This window comes from Lycorma delicatula, chromosome 2 (assembly GCF_047948215.1).
Source record: "Lycorma delicatula isolate Av1 chromosome 2, ASM4794821v1, whole genome shotgun sequence".
NCBI classification, from domain to species: Eukaryota; Metazoa; Arthropoda; class Insecta; order Hemiptera; family Fulgoridae; genus Lycorma; species Lycorma delicatula.
In genome coordinates, this window is record NC_134456.1 from 113,131,653 (window position 1) to 113,149,778 (window position 18,126).

The 18,126-nt window shown below is 32.5% G+C and overlaps 1 protein-coding gene across 1 annotated transcript; it reads left to right on the forward strand.

Annotated features, from left to right (window-relative positions):
* Positions 1-4,299: 4,299 nt before the first annotated feature.
* Positions 4,300-17,831, forward strand: EMC4 (ER membrane protein complex subunit 4). The gene is made up of 4 exons (XM_075356108.1): positions 4,300-4,459; positions 7,158-7,308; positions 7,688-7,805; positions 16,811-17,831. Exons 1-4 carry the CDS (start codon positions 4,353-4,355, stop codon positions 17,005-17,007), a joined length of 573 nt encoding a protein of 190 aa, XP_075212223.1. The 5' UTR covers positions 4,300-4,352; the 3' UTR covers positions 17,008-17,831.
* Positions 17,832-18,126: the final 295 nt, after the last annotated feature.

An 18,126-nucleotide genomic window follows, 5' to 3' on the forward strand; every position in this document is an offset into this window, starting at 1 on the left:
CTAATAAGCTACCCATAAAGGGAACCCACATAACCACCCCCTCTGGGATGTCATCCCATTCTAATAAGTCTCCTCCACCATCACCCCATATACTGGAGGATATGGTTGAAGAACCTCCCAACCCAAGGGCGTTGGAATTCTCTAAAATAAAGAATACGAAATAGAAAAATCGAATCATATACAACTAAATTTTATATAGTTTCCTAAGTATATTTATTTAATTTTTTTATTATTTGTTAATATTTTTTTACCCTTATCAACATTATTAAGTGGAATGTTAGAGTTCTTTGATCCCATATTGAAGATATTGGAGTACTTGCACACATACATGATCCAATAATTATGTATTTCCAAGAAACTCATCTTCTACAACATGACCCAATAGCACTCAGAGGATACTTCTGTGAGAGATACGACTGTATAGTAGACAGTAGAGAGAGTGGTGGAGTGGCTATTTTCATGAAGAATGCGGTGTTGGCTACAAGGATTCAGCTGATCACTCTCGTTCCTGCTGTTTCAGTAAAGATCTCTATTCCCTTCAAGTTGCATATCTGCAATCTGTATCTCTCACCGAACACTGAGTTCAGTGCTCTGGATATCCCAAATCTCCTCACACAGATACCATCTGCATTGTTAATAGTAGGAGACTTCAATGCCCACCATGTTTCCTGGGGCTCGACCTTCTGCTACACTTGAGGAAATATAGTACACAGTGTGAGACAAGACTTAGAACTTTGTTTGCTGAATGGATCTCACATATTCATGTCTTTATCATCTGGTACTATGTCTAACATCGATCTCTCATATGCTCACCAAATTTACTCCCTCATCTTAATTGGTCTGTTTGCAATGACTTTCACAGCAGTGATAACAAACCAATTATTATTGGTTTTGGTGTGGACCACGAGGTTAAGAGAAGGCCATGGAGATGGATTGTTGAAAGGGCGGACTGGAATGGATATCATAAAGCCTTCCAATCACAATATGTCGATGGTGCGAACATCCTTGAGCAATGTTCCTCTTTTACATCCATGATACTTGAGACTGCCAGCAGATATATCCCACAAACATCGGGTAATCCTAAATGTCCTTCTGTTCCATGGTGGAATGATGATTGCAAATGTGCTATTAGGAATTGACGGCGGGCACTACGCAAATTTAATAATAGACCTACAACTGAACATCTAAATTTGTACCGCAGGGCTAAAGCGGTATGCCGTTGAGTCTTCTTGAACGCTAAGAGTAGTTCATGGACAAAATATGTGAACACTCACGCAATACTCCCACATCTACTGTGTGGAAAAAATCCATGTAATTTTCGGATCACCAAGACAATCTATTCTCGGTCTTATTGATGAGGGAGAACTCCTTTCATCATCTTCGGCTGTAGCAAAATCTTTCCACTCAGTGTCTCTTACTTCATCATATAATAACGATTTTCAAAGGTACAAAGTACAGATAGAAATATTGTCATTAAACATTGGTGATTCGGTTGGTGAATTAAACACTCCATTCGTATTTAAGGAATTATTACACGCACTTAAGAACTCACGTGACACTTCCCCTGGACCGGACAACGTTCGCCTTGGTATGCTTTCACACCTTCCTAACCCAGCACTACAACATCTTTTGAATATTTACAATGGTTTTTTTCTCCGAACAAGTCTTTCCGCCCGGCTGGTCAGAAACATTTATTATACCAGCACTGAAGCCTGGTAAAGAAAAAACCGACCCCTCAAGCTACCGCCCTATTTCTTTAACAAGCGTTTTGTGTAAAATAATGGAGAAAATGGTAAACCACAGGCGTACATGGTACTTGGAGAAACATGGCTTTATATCTTCGGAACAGTGTGGTTTCCTACAAGGACGATCTTCCATTGACCATTTAGTGTCAATGGAAACAGCCATACAAAACTCCTTCCTAAATCGACAGCACCTCGTTGCTATCTTCTTCGATATAAAAAAGGCGTGGTATTCTTAACACCCTCAAGGGATGGGGAATCAAGGGCAATATACTTGCTTTTATCCGGGGATTCATAAATCACTGAACGTTTCGTGTTGACGATTTATTCTCAGATAGTGTCGTCTTGGAGAATGGAGTACTTCAAGGTAGTGTATTAAGTACCACCTTATTTTCTGTGGCCATAAATAGTATTACCAATTGTGTACAAGCTCCTGTCTCACGTTCTCTATTTGTTGATGATTTTGTTATTTACATTGCAAGCCGTTCAACATCCACAGCAGAGCGACTACTACAGAACACTATATTTCGCCTTGAGTCTTGGTCCAGGACTACTGGTTTCACATGTTCATCCGACAAAACGAAATGTGTAGTCCTTTCTCGGCTACGAAACCCTTCTATTCCGCAAGTTTTTCTGAACAGAGAGCTTACTGCTATTTCTCCTTACGTCAAGTTTCTAGGTTTGATTTTAGATAGCTGCCTTTCTTGGGTCAAACATATAAAGGAATTAAGGACAAAATGTTCCAAACTTTTAGATATGATGCGGGTCCTTAGTAACACTAATTGGGGAGCCGATCGGTCATGAATGTTACGTTTTTACTATTCCCTTGTTCGTTCCCGTTTAGATTATGGTTGTGTCACCTACTCTTCAGCTCGTCTAACCGTCCTTAAAATGCTGGATGATGTACATTATGCTTTTCTTCGGCTTGCTACAGGTGCGTTTAGATCAAGCCCTGTCGCAAGCTTACTTGTAGACTGTGGTGAACCATCACTTTGGGATAGACGAGACCAGGTTTTTTAATCTTATTTTGGTCGTCTCAAACGACAGCCAAATCACCCGGCTTTTGACTCAGTTCTTAGAAATCCTAATTTAGGAAAGTATGAGGACCGTCCACGCTGTACTGCACCTGTAGGTGTCCGTACCCAACGTTGCTTCAGTGTGTCAAATGTTTCAGTGTGTTCTTTCCAAGATGAACCCAGACGCGGTGATATACACTGATGGATCGAAACAAAACGATACCGTTAGTTGTGCTTTTGTTGTCAATGAAAGAACTTATATGTTTCGCCTACCCGGTATTACGAGTGTGTTTACCGCTGAACTGCTTGCTATAAATAAGGCTCTAAATATCATTAACCCTAAATATAGAAACATTCTTATTTGCAGTGACTAGTGCAGTGCTCTCCAGGCATTAGAAAACTTTTATTCCAAACATCCTATCGTCATTGAAATTTAGAACGCAATCGCTGAGTTGAATAATCGCAACACAGAAGTAAGTTTTTGCTGGGTCCCTAGCCACGTAGGGATTCCAGGTAATGAACAAGCAGATTATGCTGCCAAAGAAGCATATATTCAGCCTCCTTTTACCACCCGAGTTACTACTTCTGATTTTATTAATCGTGTAAAACAATCACTGAGAGTAAGGTGTGGCAAGGTGACTGAACGACTACCGTCGATAATAAACTCCGGCAGATTAAAGATTCTGTGTTGCCATGGGACTCCTTGTACAGGAAAACTCGACGTGAAGAAGTAGTCCTCTGCCGATTGCGGACAGAACATACGAGGGTCACACACGAGTACCTAATGTCAAGAGGACACGCACTCCTATGCACACGATGCAACTGACCGCACCACGTACACATAGACTGCATATGTTATGCGGCGTTGCGTCGTAAATTTAATCTACCCACAAAGATCCGTGGTATCTTGTATAATGATAATGAAATTTTGAATTGGATGTTTCTGTATTTGCGTAGTACTAGGTTACTGCAAAAATTTAATATATATGTTTTTTATGCTAGAAGAATTTTTGATAATTTTTTCTCTTACTTTCAATTTTGATTTTTTTTGGTTCTATGTCTTTAATTTTATTATCCGAGTAGGAAGCCTAGAGTAGTTTGCACTCCCTATCGAAATTAGTTAAATTTTATATAGTTTCCTTTTCTATTATTTTAGTTTTTATATCTTAAAGGCTCCATCTGTCATATTAGTTTTGAGTTTTATTTCACTTTTTTAACTTTTGTTTTAGCCTTATTTAGTTTTATTATTTTAGGGTTATTTTACCTTTTTATTAAAAAAAAAATTCCGGGCGATGATAACGCACAGGCGTTTTTCGCCTCCCCGCGAAAAACAAAAACAAAAAGAAACGGATTATATGGTTGAATCCTTATTGGAACAAGGGTACGGTAGGACAGGGTACCGTGGTATTGTTTCTATTAGGGGGCCCCCAATTTGTAGAAGAAATGAAATTGATTTTAATGGTAGGGAGATAACTTTGAACGGAAATTAAAATAAGTGTTCAGTTCCTGATGATGAAAAACGATTGAAGTTTTTTTTCTAGTTTAAACTTGGTCAAGGAATTTGGTAATTGTAATGTTTTATTAATTTCTGGGGATGGTAACCCTGACTTTACGTTCCAGCAGACGACAAAATAAAATGGCGTTAGTTGGTGGAAGAACAAATAATAAGAGATATAAATGGGCTCTAGATTTTAATTACAGGTATGTATTAAGTATCTTAGGTAAACCTTCATTACTATTTAATTTTTATGCATATTTGATTTCTGTAGGATTTCTTACAGTAATATAATACATTTCTACAGTATTAACGTTTCCGCAAAACTGTTAGCCTAATACATGACTATTCTTTAGAAACATGTTTTGTAGGTTATTTTCAACTTATATTTTTTTAATTAATTTCTCATAACTATTTGTTCATTTTAATTTATTTTCATGACTTATTTATGTACTTGTGTTTATGTTTGTTTTAAAACAAGGCAGGTTTATTGTTATTTTTTGATTTCACATAATGTCAAATGATCAGCACTATTTTGTCTATTCCTACCAGATGTTAGATGAAATAGCTAATCATTGTTAAAATAAGTATAAAAATAAATTAAAATGTAGATAAAAATTTGAAAATAAATTAAAGTTTAGATATAAAATTAAGAATTTATATTTAACGTTTCTTTTTTCATAACAGTTAGCTAGTAGGGATATTTGTGTACATTCTGTAGCTTGTAAATTTTGTAAACATAAACATTCGTTTTGGATAACAAAAACCACCAGTTAACAATTTGGTTTTTGAAGTGGAGATTACACTTTGAGATGTAATTTTATAATTTGAATCCGTATTTTAGTATTATGATTTAGTAGGGCTGAGTTTAACTTTTTCAATTTACACTACTAATTTACAGCAAAATAAAGGTTTTAATGTACTTTATTGATAAATACTTTACTTTTAAGCAGCAGATAACTATTTTTCTCTGAGTTCATAAGCTAAGGTATAATCTTTATTTCATCTATATTTGCCGTCTCATATAACTAATTACTTTCTCTCTTCTGTTTTTAATCAATTTATCACTTTTTTATTTTGCAAATATTAGTTTTTTTTTAATTATTTCATTTTAATGTTTTATTATTTATATGATTTCTTGAGCTGGACATTTTTTATTCCCATTACACAATTATAGTTTTTTATTCAGTGCAATTAGACAAATGATAATGGACGTTAATCCCTATTTGGTTGAATTCCTCTGGTGAAGTGATGGATTAATCTCTTTGATAAATAATTAAAAATATTAGAGAATGTATGCCCTGATAATAAATCATTTGTCATCAGATTATGTTATTAGTTATATTAATTGTAACAATAAAATCTTTACCCTAAGTAATCATATAAATAATTTTTTTTGTTTGTCTTCAGTCATTTGACTGGTTTGATGCAGCTCTCCAAGATTCCCTATCTAGCACTAGTCTTTCATTTCAGTATACCCCCTACATCCTACATCCCTAACAATTTGTTTTACATATTCCAAACGTTGCCTGCCTACTACAATTTTTTCCTTCTACCTGTCCCTCCAATATTAAAGTGACTATTCCAGGATTCCTTAATATGTGGCCTATAAGTCTGTCTCTTCTTTTAACTAAATTTTTCCAAATGCTCCTTTCCTCATCAATTTGCCATAACACCTCTTCATTTGTCACTTTATCCACCTACCTGATTTTTAACATTCTCCTGTAGCACCATTTTTCAAAAGTTTCTAATCTTTTCTTCTCAGGTACTCCGATCGTCCAAGTTTCAGTTCCATATAAAGCTACGTTCCAAACGTAAACTTTCAAAAATCTTTTTGTGGTGTTTAAATTAATTTTTGATATAAAAAAATTATATTTCTGACTGAAGGCTCGTTTTGCCTGTGCTATTCAGCATTTTATATCGCTCCTGCTTCATCCATCTTTAGTAATTCTACTTCCCAAATAACAAAATTCTTCTACCTCCATAACCTTTTCTCTTCCTATTTTTACATTCAGTGGTCGATCTATGTTACTTCTATTACATTTCATTACTTTCATTTTGTACTTGTTTATTTTCATGCAGTATTTCTTGTGTAGGACTTCTTCCATGACATTCATTCATTGTTTCTTCTAAATCTTTTTTACTCTCAGCTAGAATTTCTATATCATCAGCAAATTGTAGCATCTTTATCTTTTCACCTTGTACTGTTACTCCAGATCAAAAGTGTTCTTTAACATCATTAACTGCTAGTTTTATGTAATGATTAAAATGTTGATGGGGATAGGATACATCCTTATTGGACACCCTTTTTTATTACAACTTCTTTCTTATGTTCTTCAATTATTACTGTTGCTGTTTGGTTCCTGTAAATGTTAGCAATTGTTCTTTATCTCTGTATATGAACCCTAATTTTTAACATTTGTCAACATCATCTTATCAGTTTCTTTACGAATGAAAATTCCTTTGTCATATGGAGAAAATGTCTGGTCACTTTAATTGTCTTTAACCATTTTTGATTTATCAAAGAAATTCAGTACAGATACGTTATAGGAAGACTACTTACTAAATGATTTGACAACTGATAGATTAATGAACTCAGATTTGTGTATAAACTATATATTAAAATGAGAACAAAAGGATAAAAATATAAATTGAATTGGTAGATAACAGCAGGCAGATAGCAGGAAAGATCCAATAAATGCTCTGTCTTTGCTCTGAATGTTCTGTCTTTTTTTGGCATAATAGTAATGTGGTAAATGTTGGTGTTGATTTTTGTTCTTTTCTCAAGAGGATTTTATTGTATCATCATAACAGTTAATTATTTTTTATATGTGCATGTCTTTTAATGAAAGTCTTAGTTATTCCTCTGGTATGTTTCATTGATTATATTTACTATTTTTTTAGAACTAAGCAAGAAAAAAATGTTGATCTGTCTTCACCACCAGGTTACAATCCTGCATTGGGTCAAGTGTACACAGAAACATCAAGGGAGTCTGATCCAAATCACTTGATAATTAAGAAATCATGGGATTTAGCTTTGGGACCATTAAAACAAGTGAGAATTTTTTGGTTATTTAGCTTCTATATTTAATGTTCATTGTAAAGAAAGTGTTTATAATTATAGTATAAAACTGGAATGAAATAATTATTTCATTTAAATAATTTCTAATTCTTTTTTACTAATTATAGTCGATATTCCCATTAAAAGTTCTAGAAAAACTATTTAACAAATAAAGATTTATTTCTTTAGTAAATAAGGTAGTTTTGAATTACCAAGTGAGCAATTGTAGAAACTCAACTTTTATATAATTACTTGTTGACCTACTAATTTCATAATTTTAAGTTTATCACATTGTTAACAATAATTCTTTTAAGTCTTAATGACTTTTTATTTTTGCCAATTAATGTATTAATTACCATAATTTTTTTTTCAGGTTCCAATGAATCTTTTAATTATGTATATGGCTGGAAATTCAATATCAATATTTCCAATTATGATGGTTGGAATGCTTATAATACGACCAGTTAAAGCTCTGTTCACAATGCAAAATAGTAAGTTAAAGTTAAAATAGTAGTACAATAATGATATGACCTCAACATAATATCTGCATCCTCTGTTCTCAGTTATATGATTAATAAACTATAAACAAATTTTACATCAAAAAATTAAAAACCCAAAATTAGTTGGCAATTTTTATAGATTTTAAGAAAGCCTAAGATCAAATCTACTGGGAAATTCTACTTAAAATCCTTGAAGAATTTAAAATAGATCCCAAGACAATAAACATTATAAAAACAGCGTTAATAAACACAAAATCAAAAGTGAAATTCGTTAGGGGAACTTTCAGAACATTCAAAATTAAAACTAAGGCAAATTAAAAGTAAGGCAAGGAGATCTTGCCTAACATTAATCTAATTTAAAAAGTTAAACATACATGAAAACAAAAAAATGGGCACTAAAACTAAATTTATGAATACAAACATTCTGGCCTTCGCAGATGATATTGCAATTTTTGCAACTGATGTAGTCAAGGCTAAAAATCAAAATTCAAAAGTGCTCCGGAACCTCCGATACATTCAGACATGCTGTTCGTCTGTAAGGTGTGAGGCGGGATCTGGTTCCCAGATCCGGACAAGTATCCAGTACGCGATCATGCGGTGGTGGGGAGGGACGAGCTGTGTGCGGTATATAAGACCGCACTTGTGGACCGTCGACCAGTCTGTTGTATGAATTTCCCCGGTCACAATTACCTCGGCCCTGGCAACCCAATCGATAACGGGCCCCCGGTGGACATCGATGATCAGATCGCGCTTGAACACGACCGTAGATACGAATCGGCCACCGAACATCATCATATACGTGCAGCTGATAGATCTGCGATCGGGGATTTTGCTGGCGATTTCGCTAGGACTGGGAATTGGCACAGCCTTGTGGGCGCCGCTGGTCTTTCAATCAAATACGGAGTGGAATCCGTTACCGGCGTATTATATCCACGAATGTCAGGCAGTCGTACAGCGGATACAGCTATGGCTGACGAACCTCCTGCAAAGGTAGCTAAAATGGATGGCGCTGCCGCCACGGCCCGCAACTCTGTGACCGGAGGTACAGACTTCATCCACATGCCGGTCTCCAACTTCAAGACCGGCCGTCTGCGGTTCAATCATCACCGCTTCATGTGGACGTGCGGCTACCAGTTTAAACATCTCTCCGGCAAGACGCAATGGACGGAGGCCGCTAAACAGCCCGCCGTAGCGCCTACCTACAAGAGCGTCGGGTACGTGACCACACCGCTCGCCTTCATTCCTGTGGACATCATACCGTGGTACCTGTCTCCGGCCGAATTCAACAACCTGCCTATAACGTCCGAAGTGAAACGTGTGCAGTGCAGTGTTAAACCGGTAGGCTTTCGTCTACCGTTCATTACAAATAGTGCGCAGTTAAGCAACGCTAACAGCGAACAATTTATGTTAGTTGGTGCCGCATACGGACTTTGCAACAAGTATCAGGGCGTAAATTGTAAGTATACATACGCTTCTGACAACCCTATGGTACCCACAGAGCTCCATCTGCACAATCCGTGCGATGAGGTTACCAATTGGTATGGCGGTACAGCCACCGGCTCGGCCATAGATTATTCTTCAATTCCATGCTCGTTTGGCAATCAGATATCTCTGCAGCAGTACTATGTACAGCATTATTATAATGAAACAGGGGCCGATACATTACCCGAAATTATGAAAGATATGCAGGTCTTTCCGATAACCAATTCTGCCACAGCGGAATCGTTATTGTATGAATACAGACCACAGGTATGTGTACTTAAACCTATGAAACCTTACCCTCCTTTAAAATCTTATAATACTAAATTAGGATACGGGATTAAAAATTTCTGTATTTCTGAAATTTTATTTGACGCCGGTTTGAAAACCGGTATTAAATTGCAAAGCGTACGGCCGTCGCATGCCGGTAACATCGAGGTTCCGTACGAATCGTACGTAGAACAGGGCGGCTTTATGTCGCACGGCCTGTGTAAATGTGCAAGCGAAATTGGTTTTTAAATTTCATATGAAAAATTGGTTTACGCATGACAAAGAAAACAGAACTCAAACCCTTTAAATTTCGAATAACAAAGAAATAAATAGAGTTCAAAATGTAAATATTTGTGAGAAATAATAAGGTCAAATATAACTAAAAAAAAATGGAATGAAGAATAGAGTACAAAAAAATGGAAACTACCTTCACCTCACGAAGAACATTTATAATAAAAAATCCCTGTCATATAACTTCAAATTGAGGCACTATAAAGGTATGGTTAAGCACTGTATAGGTAAAATGTCTAAAGTTAATTCAGAACAAGAAATGGCAAAAGTAGAAAAATGAATTTTAAGAAAAATTTATGGACCAAAATATGAAGATGTAATTTACAAATTGAAATTTAAAAATATATATAAAGAATAGAGGACTTATTCTGGAAAAGAAGATTACAGTTTTATGGACATTTATGCAGAATGAACAACCAAAGTTTGACAAAACAGATAATTAATTTCTACATAAACAGAGCCGCAAAGACCAACTGGTCTGAAGAAGTAGAAACATTCAAAACCATTAAACATTTGTAAGGATCTTTGTAAAGACAGAGATAAATTTAGAAAAGTGATTCGACAATCTAAGTTTCCAGGGAGAAAGAAAAAAAGAGTATAAATCTGAAAAAAAATCAGAATTAAATACCAAAATCATTAAACACAATATTTATATATATATATAAAATTTAAACGTGGTTAATAGAACAATTAATTACACAAAGTATAATGAAAATAAAAATAAATTAAATAAAGATATAGATATTATAAAGCAAATTGCTAAATATAATGGTATTAATGAATTTTTAGTGATAATATATTCAAAAAACAAATGACAAAAATTAACAATAATATATATTTGATACCAATAAATAACACACAAAAAATTGGCAATGTATATTTAAAATAGGTATAGCATTATTGATAATATAACAAAAGTTTATGATTAAAATAAATTTAAGCCTGCATACCAGATAGATAACCATTTAATAAAATGTTTCAAAAGTAATAAACATACTGATTCATATAGTTTATACAATTTGAGTGGAATTTATAAAATAAGTTGTAATGATTATGACCATATTTATGTAGGAGAAGCCACTAGATCCTTTAAAACTAGATTCTCTGAACATTTTGGATATTATAAAAATGGAAAAATGGGTTTCTCTAATGATTCTGACCATCTTATTAATAATACACATATTGATATTCAAACAAATTTAGAAATATTCAAAATTAAAAAAAATATAATAATAATACAAATAATAGAGGTTTAAACATTTTAGAAAAATTGTATATATATGAACAGAAAGTAGATTTAATCTGATCAAGCTTCAGAGTATGAGGGTGACACAATTATAAAAGCTGCTGTAGATAGCAATACTTCTTCAGAAATTTAATGTATAATTCAATATATTTCAACTCTGTAAAGTTATGTGACATTGGCTAGCTAGACCACATGCATATATATTTTATTTAAACATTTTATTTTAATTTTTATTTTTATTAATTGATGTCATAGTAGTTTATGAGGTGCTACCAAAAAGTTCGGGGAATATGAATTTCACGCGGGAACCATTGCTGGTACAACCTGCTGCCGCTAGATGTGGCTAACGGTACTCTTTGTGAATCAATGTTCCAACAGCTGTGATGGTGAAAGGCTGCATTGTTGACTTTTGTGCGGTTGTGTTTTACTGCTTCGGCGAAGTTCTAAATGGCAGATTTTAAACAGCAAAGAACCTGCATCAAATTTTGCTTCATGCTTAAAAACTGTACAGAAACCCATCGCATGCTTGTTGAAGCATTTGGTGACAATGCTTTGAGTAAAAGTAAAACGTTTTTGTGGTACAAACGATTCAAAGATGGACAAATGACAGTCGATGATGATGAGCGTTCAGGAAGACCATCAACAAGTGCAACACCGGAAAACATCACGAAAGTGCAAGAGGCTATTGTTGCAGATTGTAGACAAGCAATCCATGATGTTTGTGCAATTGTAAAAATGTCATATGGGTCCGTGTAACGCATCGTGTCAGACAATTTGAACATGAGACGCATTGCTGCAAAATTCATACCGCGACTGTTGAACAACGACCAGAAACAAAATCGCGTATCTGTCTGTAGTGAATTGAAAAATTCAGCAAGAGATGACCCTAACTTCGTCTCCAACATCATAACCGGTGATGAGACATGGGTGTACGGGTATGATCCTGAAACTAAGCAGCAGTCGTTGCAGTGGAAGTCGCCAAGTTCGCAGCAACGTGAAGTCCATGATGATAGTCTTTTTTTACATCAAAGGCGTTATCCATAAGGAATTTGTTCCTCTTGGTCAAACTGTCAATGGGATGTTCTGTTGCGAAGTTTTGAAGCGGTTACGTGAAAGCATTAGGCGCAAACGTTCAGATCTCTGGGGTAACAAGAGCTGGGTTCTGCATCATAACAACACGTCCACACACACATCACTAGCTATAAAGAATTCCTTAGCTTCCAAAAAGACAGTAGTGATTCTCCACCCAACCTGTTCGCCTGACCTTGCCCCGTGCGACTTTTTTCTCTTTCCGAAAATAAAATTTCAATTGAAAGGCCGTAGTTTTAACACAACTGAGGAGATTCAGGAAGAAACTGAGAATGTGCTTCGAACACTTAACACCTGCAGACTTCCAGGGATGCATGGAATCATGGGAAAAATGCTGGGCTCACTATATCAATGCCCAAGGGGATTACTTTGAAGGAGACAGTGGAAATTATAAGTTATGGTAAGCTATTTTATTTTTATTGTAAAATTCCCCGAACTTTTGGGTAGCACCTCGTATGTGTAATTTTTAACTTTTAAAGTTTAATTAAAAAAATGTTTAAATATATTATATATAAAAAATTTTAATTTTAATTTGTAATTTGATGTGAATAATTTATAAAAAGAAATGTAATACAACTGATGATAGGAGAAGTTCACAAAAACACTTTTGCATGTGAAATGGAATAAGGTAAGTGTCATCCTTTATTTGTTATTCTTTACTTAGGTTTATCAAATAGATCTAATTGGTATATTAGTACAGAGGAATATGATTCTTAAAAGAATTGATTCTAGGAAAATATATTTATTTATATATTCTATCATTGTTGTTATACACAGTATAACATACTATCCTAGTTTGTCTATTTATAAAATTCAATTTCAGTCTTGTCTCTTCTATTTTTCTTAACATCTCTTAATTTGCACATTATCAACCTAGCTAATTTCCATCTTCTGTAATACTGCATTTCAAGGGCTTTATCCTTCTTTCTGCTTTTTCAATGTTCATGTTTGGTTACCATAAAATGCTAAACTTCATACTGATAATTTTAATAATTTTTGCCCCTATTTGTCCTATAATTTTGATATACAGTGATCAAAAAACTTCTTTTCTGTATAGAAAGCTCTCCTTGCTTATGCTACTCTGTTGTTATCTAGCTTTTTACTTTTATCTGCCTTGCTGTTAACCTTGCTATCTTCCTTACATAGCAATGTTGTTTAACTTTTGGTGTATTATGTTTCCCATATTTTAATAATTCCTCATTGTCCTTCTTCCCATAACATATTACGTTTTTTAATGTTACTTTCCAGCTGAATTTCTTTCCTAATTATATTCATGCCATTCGCTATTTCTAATCATTTTTAAATACTGCCAAAGGAAATTATGAACAAAATTTTTATTTTCTCTTTTCTGTAGTACTACACTATTGTATTTTTCTTTATAATTCCTATATTGTTTCTTATGTATCAAACTGAATAAAAATGAGGACAGATTTCATCCTTGTTCTCTTCTTTCTGAATCAAAGCTTGACGTTTTCCATCATTTATTCTTATAAATGTTAACTGGTTCTTATACAAATTGTTAATAACTTGTATTTGTCTGTTTTTTCTAAGAAATTATAATATTTCAATCTAGCTTCTAAGTCTATTGGAGGCTTAGACACCATCTGCCTTTTAAAATAAGTCTAACTAGAGTCGTCTCTCTTGCATTCATGTTTTTTCTGAAACTGAATTGGTCTTTAACTTGCCTTCACCAGATGTTCTATTTTATGTGTAAACTAATCAATTAGTATTTCTGATGCATGAGATTGTAAACTGATGGTGCAATAGTTCCCTTATATATCTGAGAGTATTTTTTCAGTCACAAATTTTGCTTAATGTGTAAAACCTTATTTATCCTATTTGTCCTGTACAGCAGCATAATTCTGTTCTGTCAATGTAATTCTGGTGGAATATTATTAGTTCACACTTTTTTATTCTTTTTTAAATCTTTCAGATCTCTGTTAAATTCAGTTTTCAATATTTTCTCTGAAATTATCAATTAATTTTCTGTATAATTTTAACAGATAATTCTTTTCTTTGTATAGTCTTTTACAATTAACTTGCCACCTGTTAACTTTTTTTCTGTAGGAAAGATTTTTTATCTGCATTTCCGTAAAGTTTTTTCTCATTCTGTATACTACATCTTCCTTTAGAGTTATTGTTTTTCTGAAAGTTATTACATCTTCTTTCAAATTATCTAATTTGCACTTAATATCTTTATTTCTTATTTGTTACAGTTTCTGCCTTCATTCTTGCATTTTTCTCTCCTACCCTAATTCCTTTTTTTGTCAGCTATGCTATTGATCATCCTCCAACAGTCCTTGTGCACAAGTCCAAATTTTTTGTGATAATGCTACTGAAGGTCTTCAGGAATCACTCGTCCTACAGGGACATCTCCACTTTTTAAGCATGAGTGCTAATCAAAATATTGTGTGCAACCCATTGCCTCATCACCTTAATCTTGCAGAAGCAAATTGAATGTAGCTTATATTTTCCTAGCTTATTGTAAAATTTCATGTTTTTTTTCCAAATTCTTATCTGTGGGGCAGTTGCAGACCATTGCATGTACTTAATTACAAAATCACCAATTTAACAACTTCCAATGTAAATATAGCAATTTCATTTGGCACACTGCATTATAAAATTTAGAAGTTAGGCTTGCTGCTTGTGTAATCCTTTACTGTCATCTGTAGGCCCAGTACAAAACTAGACAGGGAACATCTTCATACTATATCTTTTTTTATGTGAGGAACTATTTTTGAAGATGTCTTATCAACCTTAGAAAGAAAATATTGAGATTGACTATTTCTCGTCCAAGTACATTATGCCTGTGAATCTGAACTTCTGAAATGTAAGTGCACTATTACAAAATTTATGTGAACACACATTCCAGAATATTTTGTAAAACAGTAAGTCTGTAGCAAAATTAATTGTCAGTATTAAAATTTGATATGTTTTTAATATTGCAATTTCAATTTGTATTTTACTTGAGTATATTTTGAATAGTTTTTTATAAATTGGTTCAAAGTTACATTAAAGATATTATTCTTATCTATTTTAGTTGATTACTGGTACAGGTATTTTCTCAGTTTCAGAATGTATCACCAAAAATACTATTACCACTGTTAGCCATTGTCACTATAATTCCCTAAACAAATTATTATCAGTTACAATACAGAAATTTTATTGTATTTTATTGTAAATTGTTTTCTTGTAGTTAATGTAAATGATGTTCCTACCTGAGATTGGTAGTCCTCTTTGTTGCATTTTCATTGTCAACATCTTTTAATTAGAAAAAAAATTTTTTTTTTACAAGTATCATGACTTCATTTTGATACTGAACAAGATACTTTTGTTTTCCAGCCACCAAACTATTTAAAATCTTTTAATGTTTGTTGAAGGAATTACATTAATGTAATCAATCGCATTGATATATCTTTCCTCTAATATGTAATTTCAAGAAGTGATCCTTCAAATTCATTTCCTTATGGTAATCATTGTCTTTTTGACTAAAAAGCCTATTTCTATTCCGAAATGAACCTGTATTGTCAGATTCTATGTGATAAATAATAAGGCATCCACCTTTTTATAGTAGGATGCTTCTTGCCAGCAGTATTTAATGAATATTTTTAATTCAGGTTTCATTCCTGTGTAGAATCAGGTGAGTATTTTTTATTTTCTTTCAGATTTTGTACTTGTAAGCATAAACATATTTCATATTAATTATTTAGTTAGTCAACCTTGGTAATTTCAAAAATCTTGATTATTCTACATTGCTTTTTATAAAGTAAAACCTCTTGAAATAGAAAATAATTAAAAATAATATTAATTCAAATATATTTTGATTTGTTACTGTTTAGTAGATTTCAACGATATAGGCAGATTATCAATAAACTTGCAAGAAAATGCCTCTTACTACCTTATAGTGAGTTAACTATTCCTGTTGCTGATTTTTACTATTGTGATTTGTGTATAGAGGAGCTAGAAGAAAATAAATTTCATATATTTAGTCTTGTCTTGTTTTCTGTTTTACTAGCTTCACAACATTTGTTGCAATCTTGTTTTTGCTTTCAATACATGTCAATCATTTCATTTTGATTTTTATAACATAATGTATGTAGAGTTAAATAAAAATACTGATTGTAAATACAGTTAAAAACTGTATAGTTCACTTCTTACTTAGATTTGATTTGCTTATTTCTCCTTGGTGATTTTAATAATTATTATGGTATAGTATATGTACTGTACCATGTTGTATGTTGACATACATTTTTTTGTCTTATTCCATGTTTGTTATTTTATTTTATGTGTACTCTTTCATTTAACTTCATCTGTAGTCGACCAGTTGTTCGTCAACTAAGCAGACAAATTTTGTAATATTGATATATTACATAGTATACAAAAAATTGTATACTATGTAATCCCAGATGGTAACAAGGTATGTAACATATTGTATCTCTGTTGTAGTATTATAAACCTTACTAAGTTAAAATTTTAGTAAAACATAAAAACATTACCGAAGATTTACTATAATTAATTTTTAGTACTTTGTGAAATGTTATACTGTTGACATAGTTTTATAAGCTTAATAAAAAGTGATTGAATTTCTTTCAATTAATAAATTTTTGAATTTTGTTTTCAGCTTTTAAGATGATTGAAGGGAGCCATTCAGCTAGTCAGAAATTTGTTTATTTTCTTGGAAATATTGTTAATGTTGCTTTGGCTCTGTATAAATGTCAGTCTATGGGATTACTACCTTCTCACACATCGGATTGGTTAGCATTTGTAGAACCACAATTAAGGATGGAATATTCTGGTGGAGGTATTCTTATGACATAACAGATTTTATAAAAAATGTACTGATGGAATATTATTATTTTACATGAAAAACATTAATTTGTCTATAATTTGTTTTTATATATCATTTAAAATAAACTTTATAGATTACACTATTAGAAATATATGCATATAATAAAATCTGTAGATCTTGATATTTTTTGTCAGAAGAAATTAATATGTATTTTTACATCAGTTTTATCTGCAAACTTAACTTTAGTTACATTCTTAAATAGTAGATTGGATTAAAATAAAAAATTATGATTAATTATTATTTCATTACCTAATCAATTAATTATCATAGAGGGAATTTTATTAGTTGTTAACATTATCTAAACGGTTACTTGTTAATTTTTGTGAAATGCAACTGAATAATAATGAAATGGTCCAGCATTATACTATTAATTGATGGGCTATCTTCTTATATTTTATATTATTTGAATTATCCAAGGTATGTTGTATAACTATTAAAATATTATTAGGAACTTTTAAAAATGTGGTTTTTTAATGATATCGGGAGAATATGTATTATAATAATAATAATGTTAATATGCATGTCTGTAAATATTATCAAGATTTTCTTACATAATTAATTTATTTTTAGTGGTTTTGTGTTTAGTCTATTTTTTCCAAATTAAAATTGTTTTGTGAAATATATTAAATTGTATACATGGGAACTAAAAATTATAATTATCCTAAATATTGTTTCATCTCCTTTAGCAATTAATTTGTTGCAGTCTCATTTTGTTATTTATTTATTTACATTGAATTTCCTTTATTTTGTTATGTTTGTGATATTGTGTAATAAATATATCTAAAGAAAAGCTTATTGCATTAATCAATTGAATCAACTCAACCTAAATAAATATTTGGAACTCTGTAATTAGATTTAAAAAATAAAAATTTTTGGATGGGTAAAGCTATTATTACTTGTTGAAAATCTATCATAACAGAAGAAATAAAATAACTTTGTATGTTAATAGATTTGTTTAATGTGTAACATTTTATGAAGGAATGAATCCACTGGGATATGAACACTTAACCTGCATGTTATGCCATATTTTGTTTATTTCTTTTGAGATAAAAATTTATGGGATTATTTTACATGGCCATCATTCATTA

Excerpts from the sequence above, each read along its gene's own strand:
- EMC4 (XM_075356108.1), top strand. The coding sequence starts at position 4,353 with ATGGTAACCCTGACTTTACGTTCCAGCAGACGACAAAATAAAATGGCG. Across the intron at positions 7,309-7,687 it reads CTTTGGGACCATTAAAACAA|GTTCCAATGAATCTTTTAAT; the intron begins GTGAGAATTTTT and ends TTTTTTTTTCAG. Across the intron at positions 7,806-16,810 it reads TCTGTTCACAATGCAAAATA|CTTTTAAGATGATTGAAGGG; the intron begins GTAAGTTAAAGT and ends TTTTGTTTTCAG.